Source organism: Parambassis ranga, chromosome 13, assembly GCF_900634625.1.
Source record: "Parambassis ranga chromosome 13, fParRan2.1, whole genome shotgun sequence".
In the NCBI taxonomy this organism is placed as follows: domain Eukaryota; kingdom Metazoa; phylum Chordata; class Actinopteri; family Ambassidae; genus Parambassis; species Parambassis ranga.
In genome coordinates this window covers 13,617,920-13,630,384 of record NC_041033.1, presented here as the reverse complement: position 1 = coordinate 13,630,384, position 12,465 = coordinate 13,617,920, and the positions used below count along the sequence as shown (strand labels likewise).

The window sequence follows — 12,465 nt, the reverse complement described above, 5'->3', positions numbered from 1 at the left end:
AATGGATAATGCATTTTTGTGCTTTTGCACCTATGGGAGGTATTGATCACAACTCAAAAACACAGTTGACAACATATGAAAAACATGTTTTACTTCCTGATTGAAACAACAACAACAATGGTAGATTCAGGTGATAAATGAAGCTGTTAAACAACTGTCCTGCACCCTGCTCCCAGTAGCGTTAAGCTGAGCCCTTTCACTAGAAAACGGACTTAAGTGGATAATTGGACCCTAAGCAACGCTAGGTGACAAATACAAAATGTCAAAATGTCAACATTAAGAAGACTAAGTCCTGGTCGAATTAAATGCAGATGCAGGCCCTTCAGAACAGCAGCAGCTAATTAACATTTATTAATTAACACGTGTTACATAACAAATACATTCAATGGCTATCTCCGTGAACGATGGCTGGGGCCTTTGAATGGGTTATCCTGTATAAAGAAAAAAGAAAATGAATGTTTTGATTTCTCAACAAATACTGGTAATGGTACACCACAGTTTTCTCCTTTTATTTACCTCATCATCATCACTGTCTTCAAACACAACTCCTCTGGATTGGCTTTGGCTTTGAGAGCTGTACTTATTGAAAGATGATGATGCTGATGATTGTCTGTGAGATGGAAAAATCAACATCCAATAAAAAAAGCCTCATGTTTTAAAGAGAAAAAGAATATACTGGAACAATGCAATATAATAGTAGACTAGCACAGTCTGGACTAAAACAAACATACTTTGGAGGGGCCCGGGTAGCTTTCATTACAGGCATGTCTTCATCTGAGTCATCAATGATCATCTGAAGATCGACAAAGATGAGCATCAAATTGGAGGATGATAGAACGAAGATTTTAAAAAAAGAGCTCTGTGTGTGTATATGTGATTAGATATGACTTACTTCAGCTACATGAGATTTGGATGCCTGTGATGGTCTGTTGGATGAAGCCTGAAATGCTGAATACAAAGAATTTACAATGCATTTATACATCTGTCTAACAGCTCACTGATAAAAATGAACAACTCTCTACCCTGCATGATGCTTCTGCTTTGGGTTGGTGCAGAGGATTTCTGGGAGCGACCACGACCAGCTGGCTTTGGTTCAGAGGCAGCTGCACCTGAATGGACAGTTTAAACATAATGCAGATAACCTTCTCTTTGCTAACATTATCACTTGTTTCTAGTTCTAATGTATTCCAAGTGATTGCAACTCATCACTAACTCATCATATAATTCTACACAATAAAAGTCTCTCTTGCTTGGGGGGGCTTTTATTTTGAATAGGCTGCATCAAGTATACCTTCATACAATTTCCACAATCGACTTCTCCTATTAGTTGACCTGTTTGGAAAATCTTTTTACCTCTGCCTCTCCCCCGGCTGCCCCGCCCTCTGCCTCCTCTCCCTCTGCCTCTTGTCGGGGCAGGACATGAAACTGATTCTTCATCGGAATCCATAGCAATATCTCCAGGCTCATCTGATGTGTTAAAATGTACAGGATCCTCGCCACGGTCCAACCGGTGAGCTTTGGCTCTGTTCATAGCCTGAAAAGAGCAGAGACAATGAACACAATGTAAAAATAGCATTTTTGACAGTATTGAATTCATAACAACGTACCTCTTTGATTTCATTTTCTTCCTCAGTCGTGTTCTTTTTGGAATCTCTAAATAGCCGAACCTAAAATATAAAAACAGGCACTGCTTTAGTGACAAAGGCCCTTGCTACCTTGCTTTGCCAACCACTCCCTCTGACCTCTGTATCTATATCCTGCTCAGTGATTACTCCTCTGGTCTGCAGATGGCGCTGTGTCTTCTCTAACTGGTAGGTAATCAGCTCCTCAATGGCATCCTTCTCATCTTTGTCCACAAACTCCTGAATGGCCTTGCCCATGCCTTGCTCTGTCAGCAAGGACAGTTGTACTTTCTGTGAAGACACACACATGCATAATCACAACTAAATTTACACTGAAAACAGTAAGAAAAAAGATGGACGTGTCTTTACATTAGACATACCTGTTCAGCTGCTTCAAAGTACTGTTTAACCAAGTCCTCCACTCTTAGCCCCTCAACAGCAGTGTTTTTTACCAGTTTGCCATAGTCAACATGGATCTCATCTAAAAAGCATAATAAATGAAACAAGTAAGAAGTCACAGCTGCACAGGACATCAGTGCAACGCAGCAACAAACTATACTTTCAAAGTAAGCACTGTCTGTTTTATTTGTCTTTGAGGATTCAGCACCAATCTCTACAAACTAGATGCATTTATGTGTAGTTAACCTGGGTCACACCTTTGATGTCCTCTTTCTGCTCGCGGCATCTGAAAAAGTGGATGATGTCTTTTGGGTTGGCGACACGGTCCACAAACTTCTGACTGAAGCGGGACATGTTGAATGTCTCAAACCCTCCACTATAGTCCACCTGGAGAAGGTAAAGAACACAATTAAGTTGATTTAAGTGACAAAATTAAATGGTGTGCAGCACAATCTGTAAGTGTGTCCATCTCACCCTCAGCCGAATAAGGGGTTTCTCTGGTGTGAGTGGACATCCAAGTCTCTCCCTTTCAGCGTCTTCTAACATCTCTATGACCTACAGAATGACAACAGAAGGGAGGATATGAGCCAAGGAGTAGATATAAGCACAAAATGGGTAGAATAATTGTGTTGTTGTGAGTTGTTTTTAGCAATATTTAATGTTACCTTTGCAAAACACAACTCCTCCACCTTCTTTGTGACCTGAGGTGTATCAGGGGTGAAGAGGTCTTCATAGTCTGCCAGTATCACATCCTGAATGAAGAACTGACGGACAGTCTTCAGGGGAATCTTTTGCAGGTTCATCTTACGCCCTTTCACCCTCAGCAGTCCTATGTGCCTAGTTACACAACGACAAAGTCATATGACTACTACCCTACTACTACTACAGAGGCAGTAAGTATCATGTGTGCTTTTACTTCTTGGTCGCCTCTCCAGGAGACAAAGAGGTGGCTATAGAGCTCCCAGGCTGTGTCACATAGAAGAGCTGTTGTTCATTCCGGGTTGGTGCTATCAAACACTCGTGTTCATGTCCCCACACCACCAGGTCAATAAAGTCATCTAAGAACTGCTCAGGAATGTAGTTTGTGGGTCCATGCTTACTCCTAGACAGAACACACAGGCACAGACAGCTAGATACTGCTGTAAAGGTATATCAATACATCTGGGAATAATTTATGACCAAGTATGACTAGCCAATCTATTATTCACTCTCTTGTAAATACTTAACTTATTTGCACATCCTGACAGCTAAAGGAGCAATATGATTTAAGACCAATGGCTGAAACTATTAAAGGCTATAATTATAACATACATTAACAGCAATTGACAGAAAACTCTGTGGTCATATGTGGATTACACTATTTCTTTACTGGCAAAGCTGAAAGTTTGTGGTTTTAATCTGACTAGACTATAATTTAAGGAGTTTACTAATACAATGTTGAACCTTCAAAAAACATCAAACATGACATTCAGAAGTGAAATGCTTTCACACTATCTGATGAGAGAACCTGGAAGTTCATGAGTAGCCTGACATTTTACATGGTGTGATGTAATGGAAGCAATATGATGTGCTACTTTTAAACCTTTGTAATGTGTAACCCAATTTCAAAATTAGCCTGGACCTGGCTTCATATTAGACTAAACTTTTAACAACACACACACACCTGTTCTGGTGGATGGCAAAAAGGTTAAACCATTCATCTTGATCTTCTTTGGGACGAAGCATAGTAACCTGGTTGTTGACAAACATTCGGTACAGGCGCTCATCTGGGATGGAACCTTCACACACAAGAATATCAATACAAATATTTTTATATATATTATTCTATATAAATATTGACTAAAACATGTTTTAAGAATAGAAATTGTAAGATCTCAATGAAACAAAAACTCACCAAGACCATATAATGCCAGCTTAGTGCTGCCTTTCTGTAAGAGAACAGGACTAATCTCTATCCTTTCCACAGAGTTGGAGTGTCCAAAGTGGTTTACAAGACCAGAAGCACTAAGCAGATCCAATGCACAGAGACCCTCAGCCTTAGGTAAAAGAAAAACACAATCAAAACAAATCCACAGAACACATACACAAACATGCATATTGGCAAGTGGCTATGACACAGTCATTGTAAACCCACCCCAGTTGGGTCATCATGGTTGCCATGAATGCTGAACACAGGAATAGAGATGTTCAGATTGTGATCCTGATAGTTAACCCAAGGAAACCTGCAACACACAGACACATATCTATTAACATTGACTGAACATGAATACAACAATACCAAATAAACCACACAGACACAAGAACTGACGGGGTTGTGTTGAAGTTGACAGTCTGGTCACTGATGATGTTGAACTGCACAGGCGAATCTCCCATGCAGTACTGTCTTAGCGTGGTGATGCAGTTGTGAAGACATCGGCGTGTTGGCTTGTTCTCGTGAAACAAATCACCACCCAGAAGGATGAAATCTACCTGCAAGCACACAAGAAAAAGACAGTAGAAAGGATTTAAGACAGGGCAGCTTATAGAAGGGATGTCTTCTTCTTATTATTCACATCTACAATCCTCATCAATATGCACCCACCTGGTTTTTCTTGGCACATTCAAGGATTTCATTTAGTGTGTTATAGGAGTCATTGCCACGGATGGCATCCTTCTCGAGGTAACCCAGATGAATATCTGTAGCAATCAGGATTTTAAAGGTATCCTCATCATCCCTCAAAAAACAGCACACAATACAAAATATTATTCTGTATCCCTGGATATCATCACCAGATACAACTCACTGGGAGATTTTAAGATTCTGACAAACTCACAAGTTGCTTGCTGAAGACATGATGGTGTGAGTTTACACAACAATATCTTCCCCTGCAGAGAACACACAACACATACTGAGAGTTGTAGCCAGTCCTGTGATCGGTCCAGCAAGTACAATGTTTATGATGGTCCTGCCACTTTATCCAGACCAGCCGGTCAGTCTGTGGTCCAGTCCAGCTGCTCAGTGGTCTGTTATGTGGTCCTAATCAACTGTTTGTGGTTCATCCCTTTCTTCCTACTCTTTGAGCTTGTAAATGTACTCATGACTATAAATAAACTGTTTTATTTACAAGGATTTATCGACAATAACTATCACAAACAATATATTTTTCCTTGGTATGTGTAATTTTCCTTCAATAAGAAAATGTGGTGTCCCTGCGGAGCGACATACTACAAAAAGTCACGGAGAAACATCTAGTATGTAAACATGCTATATTTCGTGTAACGCTTTGTGTAACAGTAATATCGAAACAGAGTCATGTTGTCCACATTTCCTGAATCAAAACGATGTTTTTAATATTTGAGCCAAAGTCTTTGTCCGAATTATACACAACAGCAAATAACAGATTCTGTTATATTGCGTGAAACACACTGAATACATAAAACATTAGTAACTTGCTAGCTATAGCTGAGAACATGTACCTTACTGCAAGGATGCTAAGTTAGCTTTCCCTAAACACGAGATACTAACTGCACAAGTAACACAAAGTGAAGTTGTGTTTAAACATTCGCTGTCTCCAGCTGTTAACTAACATGTCTATGAAAGGTTCTACAAGTGTTTATTGTGTAAGCTTTAAGCTACAGCGTGGAACGAAACACCCACCTCGGAAGTTTCTCAGCTTTCCATCAAAATCCCGGCAACTCTTGCCCCTCACCACGCCCCTCACATAGGGCTTATGGGTATTGTAGTTTTATTCTGCGACAGCACCGCTCTGAACATCAGAGAGGGGACTACATTTCCGGTAAGCTCGTGTCGTGTCGTGTCGTGCGTTTGTTTTGGTTACACAGAAGCACCGGTGAGACGGTGTCCCCTTTATACGTATGGATTCTCTGTCAAACGGGCCAGGCTGGGATAAATATCATACCTACTCCTCAATCATCCGCGGCTGTATGGAGATGTTTTCTTTTCACAACTCATATTAGCGCAGGGAACACCAGAGACAGCGCTAAGCTAGCAAGCCGTCAATCTTAACTAAAGACAGCGTTATTAAAGTGTATTTAGGATTAGCATCAACTCTCGTTTTGCACAAGTGAGGCAGACTGGACAGGCTGTATGTCAATGGAAACGTCAAAAACATCCGCAACTGATACTGCTACTGCGCGAGAGAAGGTAGCTGTGCCCTACTTTGTTTGTGCTTTCATTTGTAAAAGGAAGAATAAAACATATTTACTTATTATAAAGCGCTAGCTAGCATGGAAACCAACCTAGCAGCAGTAGCTACGAGTCGAATCAGCTGGTGTTTCAGACTTGTAAATGTATGTTATATCCGATTTATGCAGGACAAACAGCATAATGCTGTGACAATTGGAGCATGAATTTAAGATTTCCTCTTGTGTTTTTTTGCCTTGCTTTCTGTATTGCAGCACTAAAAACACAGTATTTTAAACATAAACAACCGTTTTAGCATATTGTGGATCCTGTTTTAACAGTGTTTCTCTGCAGGGTCCTGGCCCCCCAGCACAGCTCAGTGGAGTGGTGTCTGACAGTCTGTCCTTGCCATCGTCATATAAAGACTATCCTGCTCACCGTCCCTTTATCAACACGCTTGTGCATCACATGCCCCAAATACGCACACATTACTCCGGTCGTCCATCATCGCCTAGCAAAGCATTCCCAGAGACTAGCAGTGCAGGTAAATTCATCTGTGTGTGTGGATTGTAATCATATTGCAAAGTTTCCATTCAGCTCTTGTGGTGTTTCAGAGCTCCATGGTTACATGTGCAACATGATGCCACACGACTTGAATGTCTCAGCTGCATCTATTCAGTCTTCAGCCACATCGTCCTATCTGAGCTGCTGTCCTATTTTAAGTCTACTTGTGTTATTCCATCCTCAAACAGAAGACTGTATCATCTTAAATACACTCAACAAAAATATAAACGCAACACTTTTGTTTTTGCTCCCATGTTTCATGAGATGGACTTGAAGATCTAAACTTCATTCCAGATACACAATATTACCATTCCTCTCAAACATTGTTCACAAATCTGTCTAAATGTGTGATAGTGAGCACTTCTGCTTTGCTGAGATAATCCAGCCCACCTCACAGGTGTGCCACATCAAGATGCTGATCTGACATCATGATTAGTGCACAGGTGTACCTTAAACTGCCCACAATAAAAGGCCACCCTGAAATGTGCATTTTGTTTCTGCTTTATTGGCGGTCTGGGGACTCAGAACCAGTCAGTATCTGGTGTGACCACCATTTGCCTCATGCAGTGCAACACATCTTCTTCGCATAGAGTTTATCAGATTGTCTATTGTGGCCTGTGGAATGTTGGTCCACTCCTCTTCAATGGCTGTGCGAAGTTGCTGGATATTAGTGGGAACTGGTGCACGCTGTCGTATACGCCGGTCAAGCACATCCCAAACATGTTCAATGGGTGACATGTCCGGTGAGTATGCTGGCCATGCAAGAACTGGGACATTTTCAGCTTCCAAGAATTGTGTACAGATCCTTGCAACATGGGGCCGTGCATTATCTTGCTGAAACATGAGGTGATGTTCATGGATGTATGGCACAACAATGGGACTCAGGATCTCATCACGGTATCTCTGTGCATTCAAAATGCCATCAATAAAATGCACCTGTGTTCTTCGTCCATAACAGATGCCTGCCCATACCATGACCCCACCACCACCATGGGCCACTCGATCCACAACATTGACATCAGCAAAGCGCTCACCCACACGACGCCACACACGCTGTCTGCCATCTGCCCTGAACAATGTAAACCGAGATTCATCCGTGAAGAGAACACCTCTCCAACGTGCTACACGCCATCGAATGTGAGCATTTGCCCACTCAAGTCTGTTACGGCGACGATCTGGAGTCAGGTTAAGACCCCGATGAGGACGACGAGCATGCAGTTGAGCTTCCCTGAGACGGTTTCTGACAGTTTGTGCAGAAATTGTTTGGTTGTGCAAACCAATTGTTTCAGCAGCTGTCTGAGTGGCTGGTCTCAGACGATCTCGGAGGTGAACCTGCTGGATGTGGAGGTCCTGGGCTGGTGTGGTTACTCGTGGTCTGCGGTTGTGAGGCCGGTTGGATGTACTGCCATATTCTCTGAAACGCCTTTGGAGACGGCTTATGGTGGAGAAATGAACATTCAATGCACGAGCAACAGATCTGGTTGACATTCCTGCTGTCAGCATGCCAATTGCACGCTCCCTCAATGCTTGTGGCATCTGTGGCATTTTGCTGTGAGACAAAACTGCACATTTCAGGGTGGCCTTTTATTGTGGGCAGTTTGAGGTACACCTGTGCACTACTCATGATGTCAGATCAGCATCTTGATGTGGCACACCTGTGAGGTGGGATGGATTATCTCAGCAAAGCAGAAGTGCTCACTATCACACATTTAGACAGATTTGTGAACAATGTTTGAGAGGAATGGTAATATTGTGTATCTGGAATGAAGTTTAGATCTTCAAGTCCATCTCATGAAACATGGGAGCAAAAACAAAAGTGTTGCGTTTATATTTTTGTTGAGTGTACTTAGGTTATTATGTTCCAATATAAGTCACATTAGTCATGTATGTTGTTTCATATGCACAATCCGTATGTGTGTGTGTGTGTGTGCAGCGATCCTGTCTGCCTTGAGAAATCTCCAGGTGAAGATCCGGAGGTTGGAGCTGGAGAAGGGACAAGCAGAGCTTAGTCTGCGTTCTATGGAGGAAAATACATCACACTCACTTATGCAAAGTGAGGAAGTTACAAAAAGACTCTCAAACCATCAGGCAGACACAAAACAGGAGATGAATGGCCATTCCAATTGCAACCAAGGTCAGTGTATAGTAATGTAAATATAATATATAGTCTGTAAATTTTTTTATCTCATGTATTCTCTTGTCTCCACCCTACTCAATTTGCAGTGTTGATCACCCACCTTGCTGCTGCAGAGTCTCGCTGTGTGAAGCTGGAGCGACAGCTAGATCACATGAGAAAGATGCTGCGTACTGCAAGGACAGAGAGGACCAGCCTGCTCCAGCAGCAGGTTAGCCCAGTGTGCCCTCCTGTGACTTTTGACATGAGAATTCTTATCTATAATGTAGAATTTGTAACTCTTCACTTTCAGGCTTCTATGGAGAAAGCCAAATTAGTTGGTGGACAGTCTGATGTAGTGTCTGAGCATGTTCAGATGGAGAAGCTGGAGCGACTTGAGCAGGAGCATCTCAGGCTGACACACACACAGAACAACGCTGAGGTAAATGAGTGATGGGTGCTTCATGTTTTCATCTCAGATCTGCAGTGAAAGTGATTCATCTTAATACTAATGATGATGATGATGACTGTGTGTCACTGATTACATGATCAGATGAAGATTCGTGTGCTGGAGATGAAACTGCAGGAAGAGGAGCACCAGAGAAAGCTCATCCAGGAAAAAGCCACACTGGTAACAAGACTTCTGATTGTGTTTCTGTTAACTCTAATCTTGTTGTTATGTTTCTCATTTTTTAAGTACAGGAAGTTCGTTTCACATGAATATGTATGTATATGCACTTTTTTGCATCCTGCAGCTACAGACTGGTCTGGAGACCAACAGGATCCTACTGAAGTCAGTGTCACCTTCCCTTTCCATCAGTCAGTCCAAAGAGAAGAAGTCCACTTCGAAGGTGAAGGCCCCCACAGGGACTAAACCTGATAGATTAACTAATAATAAAAAAACAGTCCTTTTAACAAGTTTTATATTTCATTTCCAGAAATCTTCACCACAGCAGCAGTGCCACACTCAGCCACACTATAGACTGAACCTCAAGGATGTGCCTTTTGTCACTGGAACGGTACTGTGGCTCTATTTGCATTTTTGGATTTAGACAAGAAAGTAAAATGCCATGTTGTTTTTACTACTGCACCTCCTTTATGCTGCCTCTTGACTTTCTACTCCCCATCATGTCTGGCTTTCAGTCAGTAGGCTGCAGCCATTCAGTCAGAGCCAACGTCCAGTCAGTTTTGTCTCTCCTGAAGCGACACCAGCCTCACCTATGCAACAGCCATGTCCTCTCACACCACACAAACAGCTCTGATAGAGGAAGCCACTGGCACTCTGACAGCTCTTCGTCTTCATCCTCCTCTGGTACTGAGGAGGAGCTATCAGAACTGCTGCAGGCCCTGCACGAAGAGCTACATCTCATGAGCCTGTGAGTGCAGTTATATTTTGACTTAATTATGAGTTACACATTTATCAATAATGTAAGGTTTTTTGTGTTGCAGGGAGCAGGATGAGTTGATGAGACAAGTGGAGGACAGTGTGTCTGGTGAGGAAAGAAAAGAGCTGCAGAGGGAGCAGGAGCGGCTGCTGCTGAGAATGGAGAGGAAAGGAGAGCAGATCAGTAAACTTTACAAACACAAATTGCTGGTAGGTTCTCACACAAACACAACAGGCTCACTGAAAGTTTTCTTTTGTATCTCTGGACTTTTACGCTTTTCCTCTCCTAGGTAAAGAAGTTGAGAAAAGAAGCTAATTCCAGGCGGAACAGTGGAAATGAGGTGAGAGTCTCCACCATAGTGTCCACTAGAGGTCGCTCTGCAGGAGCTGTCAAAGTCAGACCAGGAGAGAAAAGCAAGAGGAATCTGAGGCTGCTGAGGGACATGAAGGCGCTGCAGACGTCTTTGCGAGCCTGAAACCTTCCACGACGGAAACACTTTTCTCTTTCTGGTGCTATCTAACTACCTCTGGCCATGTTTCAACATCTATATTTTTTACTGGAACAGCTGAACAAACTTTGTTTTTTAATACAGATTTTTTTTGCTGGACTGGTTAGTAAACTGTTCAACAATTATACTTAAAGGAGTCATGTCAGTTTAATACCAGCAGAGGGCATACAGTCTCAGCCTGTACAGTATGATTGAAGGTCCCAGAAGCAGTGAAAAAGATGGACATGTTTATTTTTTTTTGTTTTGTTTTATATTGAGAAGATATTGTAATCCATCCCCAAAGAAGGAGGAAGTTTATCTCTCATATTACAGCACTAAAACATTTGGGTTGGGTTGATTTCATAGTGTAAATATTCATAAAGAGGATAATTTCTGGGTTGATTTATTACATGCAAAGAAAACAAAAAAATGCCTTTTCTCAGTTTAACAATCTGCAGAAAGACTAAAAAGTAGGGCCTGGTTAATACAAGTGAATTTCCAGAATGTGTCGTATTTCAAATTCCTCATATTCATGCTGTACTTGTATGGACTGCAACCAATTCTTTTTTTTTTTTAAAAAATATCACTATTTGTAAAAAAAAAAATAAAGTATTTATGTTTGAATATTACTGCAGCCTTATTGGCCCACTGTTTTATCCATGAAGCTCTTCCACCTAGGGTCACTATAAGAAAAACAAAAATATATTTTTATACATTCTGTGCCCACTTCTCTATAAATCAAAACATCGGATAATAATAAGCTTGCATGGTGATAGTTTTGGACCCAGGCTGGACTGGACAGCTACCGCAGCTACAGCTGGTTTTCTGACTGGATGCTAAGAGACTGTGGCTTGTGGACAAATGTGAGACATGGTATGCTGCTGTTACAGAAGCTTCTTATCGTTTCTCTTTCAAAGGCGTGACTTGTTTCATCAGGCCTGATGGATATTCATACTGTTACGAATACTGTTAACACTGCAACTCCTCTTTACTTTGACATTTTTTTCTCATGATTTTGAAGAGTAAATAGTTTATTTTTCAGAAGTGAGGGGAGGTTGAGGTGAAAGGGAAAGGCAGGAGGACCACCTACTTCCTTGAAAGGAACACAAGATTCAGTAAAGCAGCCAGGTCTCCACAGCTGCCTGACAGTTCCATCTAATTCTACATTGTTTTTTAATTTCCTCTTTTCATCTGTTCTCTGATGTAGCTTTTCAGAAGGAGTGCAGTTATGAACTTTCCTTGATCCTTGTGAAATATGGAGACAGCCTGAGCGAGCCCCCCCACCTTTGCTACATGCGTCAGATCCCCAGACCTGCCCAGCCGTCAAGGCCTGTGACTCAGAGAGCTACGGAAGCCTGCGCACGGATGACCAATCAGAAGATGAAACTCTAGGCAGGTTAAAGGAAACAGATGACTTTCCCCAAACAGCAGTTAGTTAGTTACACAGAGAGCTTTGGCAGCCATGTGAACACAGAGGAACAACACCAACCAATCAAAGCAAACACACCCGGAGCAGCTTCTCTTTGGTCCTCTGAGCTGGTAATTACTCACTCAAAGGCTTATTGACTATGAATGATTTATCAAACCTAGGTGCTTTTAACACACACGCCACTGCTGCTGAACAGTCGCTGCTGAGAAGACAGCTTTTAGCTAGATCCTCTGCTTTGTCAGTGTTTAAACATAGACTACAAAGGAGATCAAACATTATATTCATCCTCAAGGTGACAGAATACAATTTGCGTTTTAGCTCGTGCATCTTTAATAATTGCATT

The 12,465-nt window shown here is 41.9% G+C and overlaps 2 protein-coding genes across 3 annotated transcripts; one reads left to right on the top strand and one right to left on the bottom strand.

Annotated features, from left to right (window-relative positions):
• Positions 1 to 74: 74 nt before the first annotated feature.
• Positions 75 to 5,724, bottom strand: mre11a (MRE11 homolog A, double strand break repair nuclease). Its single transcript, XM_028419437.1, has 20 exons — positions 5,659 to 5,724; positions 4,835 to 4,886; positions 4,603 to 4,735; positions 4,330 to 4,490; positions 4,156 to 4,243; positions 3,916 to 4,057; positions 3,685 to 3,799; positions 2,938 to 3,123; positions 2,687 to 2,858; positions 2,496 to 2,576; positions 2,279 to 2,408; positions 2,003 to 2,103; positions 1,743 to 1,913; positions 1,608 to 1,667; positions 1,354 to 1,534; positions 1,023 to 1,109; positions 893 to 948; positions 732 to 793; positions 517 to 610; positions 75 to 431 (listed from the first exon to the last, which is right to left on the bottom strand). The coding sequence occupies exons 2-20, from the start codon at positions 4,852 to 4,854 to the stop codon at positions 390 to 392; spliced, it is 2,082 nt and encodes a 693-aa protein (XP_028275238.1). The 5' UTR covers positions 4,855 to 4,886; positions 5,659 to 5,724; the 3' UTR covers positions 75 to 389.
• A 210-nt stretch (positions 5,725 to 5,934) lies between these two features.
• Positions 5,935 to 11,165, top strand: cep57 (centrosomal protein 57). Of its 2 annotated transcripts, XM_028419891.1 has the most exons (11): positions 5,935 to 6,165; positions 6,499 to 6,688; positions 8,642 to 8,842; positions 8,932 to 9,053; positions 9,135 to 9,263; positions 9,375 to 9,452; positions 9,577 to 9,672; positions 9,760 to 9,840; positions 9,965 to 10,197; positions 10,271 to 10,415; positions 10,496 to 11,165. In XM_028419891.1, exons 1-11 carry the CDS (start codon positions 6,109 to 6,111, stop codon positions 10,679 to 10,681), a joined length of 1,518 nt encoding a protein of 505 aa, XP_028275692.1. In that variant the 5' UTR covers positions 5,935 to 6,108; the 3' UTR covers positions 10,682 to 11,165. The 2 variants fall into 2 exon arrangements, with proteins under 2 accessions (XP_028275692.1, XP_028275693.1); XM_028419892.1 differs by lacking the exon at positions 10,496 to 11,165 and having other exon boundaries at positions 10,255 to 10,409.
• The last annotated feature ends 1,300 nt before the right edge of the window (positions 11,166 to 12,465 follow it).

Bases quoted from the DNA above. Each gene is read 5' to 3' on its own strand.
- mre11a (XM_028419437.1), bottom strand. From the start codon at position 4,854: ATGTCTTCAGCAAGCAACTT. The intron at 794-892 runs GTAAGTCATATC...GTCGATCTTCAG, and splicing joins CCAAATCTCATGTAGCTGAA to ATGATCATTGATGACTCAGA. The intron at 611-731 runs GTATGTTTGTTT...TCCATCTCACAG, and splicing joins GCTACCCGGGCCCCTCCAAA to ACAATCATCAGCATCATCAT.
- cep57 (XM_028419891.1), top strand. From the start codon at position 6,109: ATGTCAATGGAAACGTCAAAAACATCCGCAACTGATACTGCTACTGCG. The intron at 9,054-9,134 runs GTTAGCCCAGTG...CTTCACTTTCAG, and splicing joins CCAGCCTGCTCCAGCAGCAG to GCTTCTATGGAGAAAGCCAA. The intron at 9,841-9,964 runs GTACTGTGGCTC...TCTGGCTTTCAG, and splicing joins TGCCTTTTGTCACTGGAACG to TCAGTAGGCTGCAGCCATTC.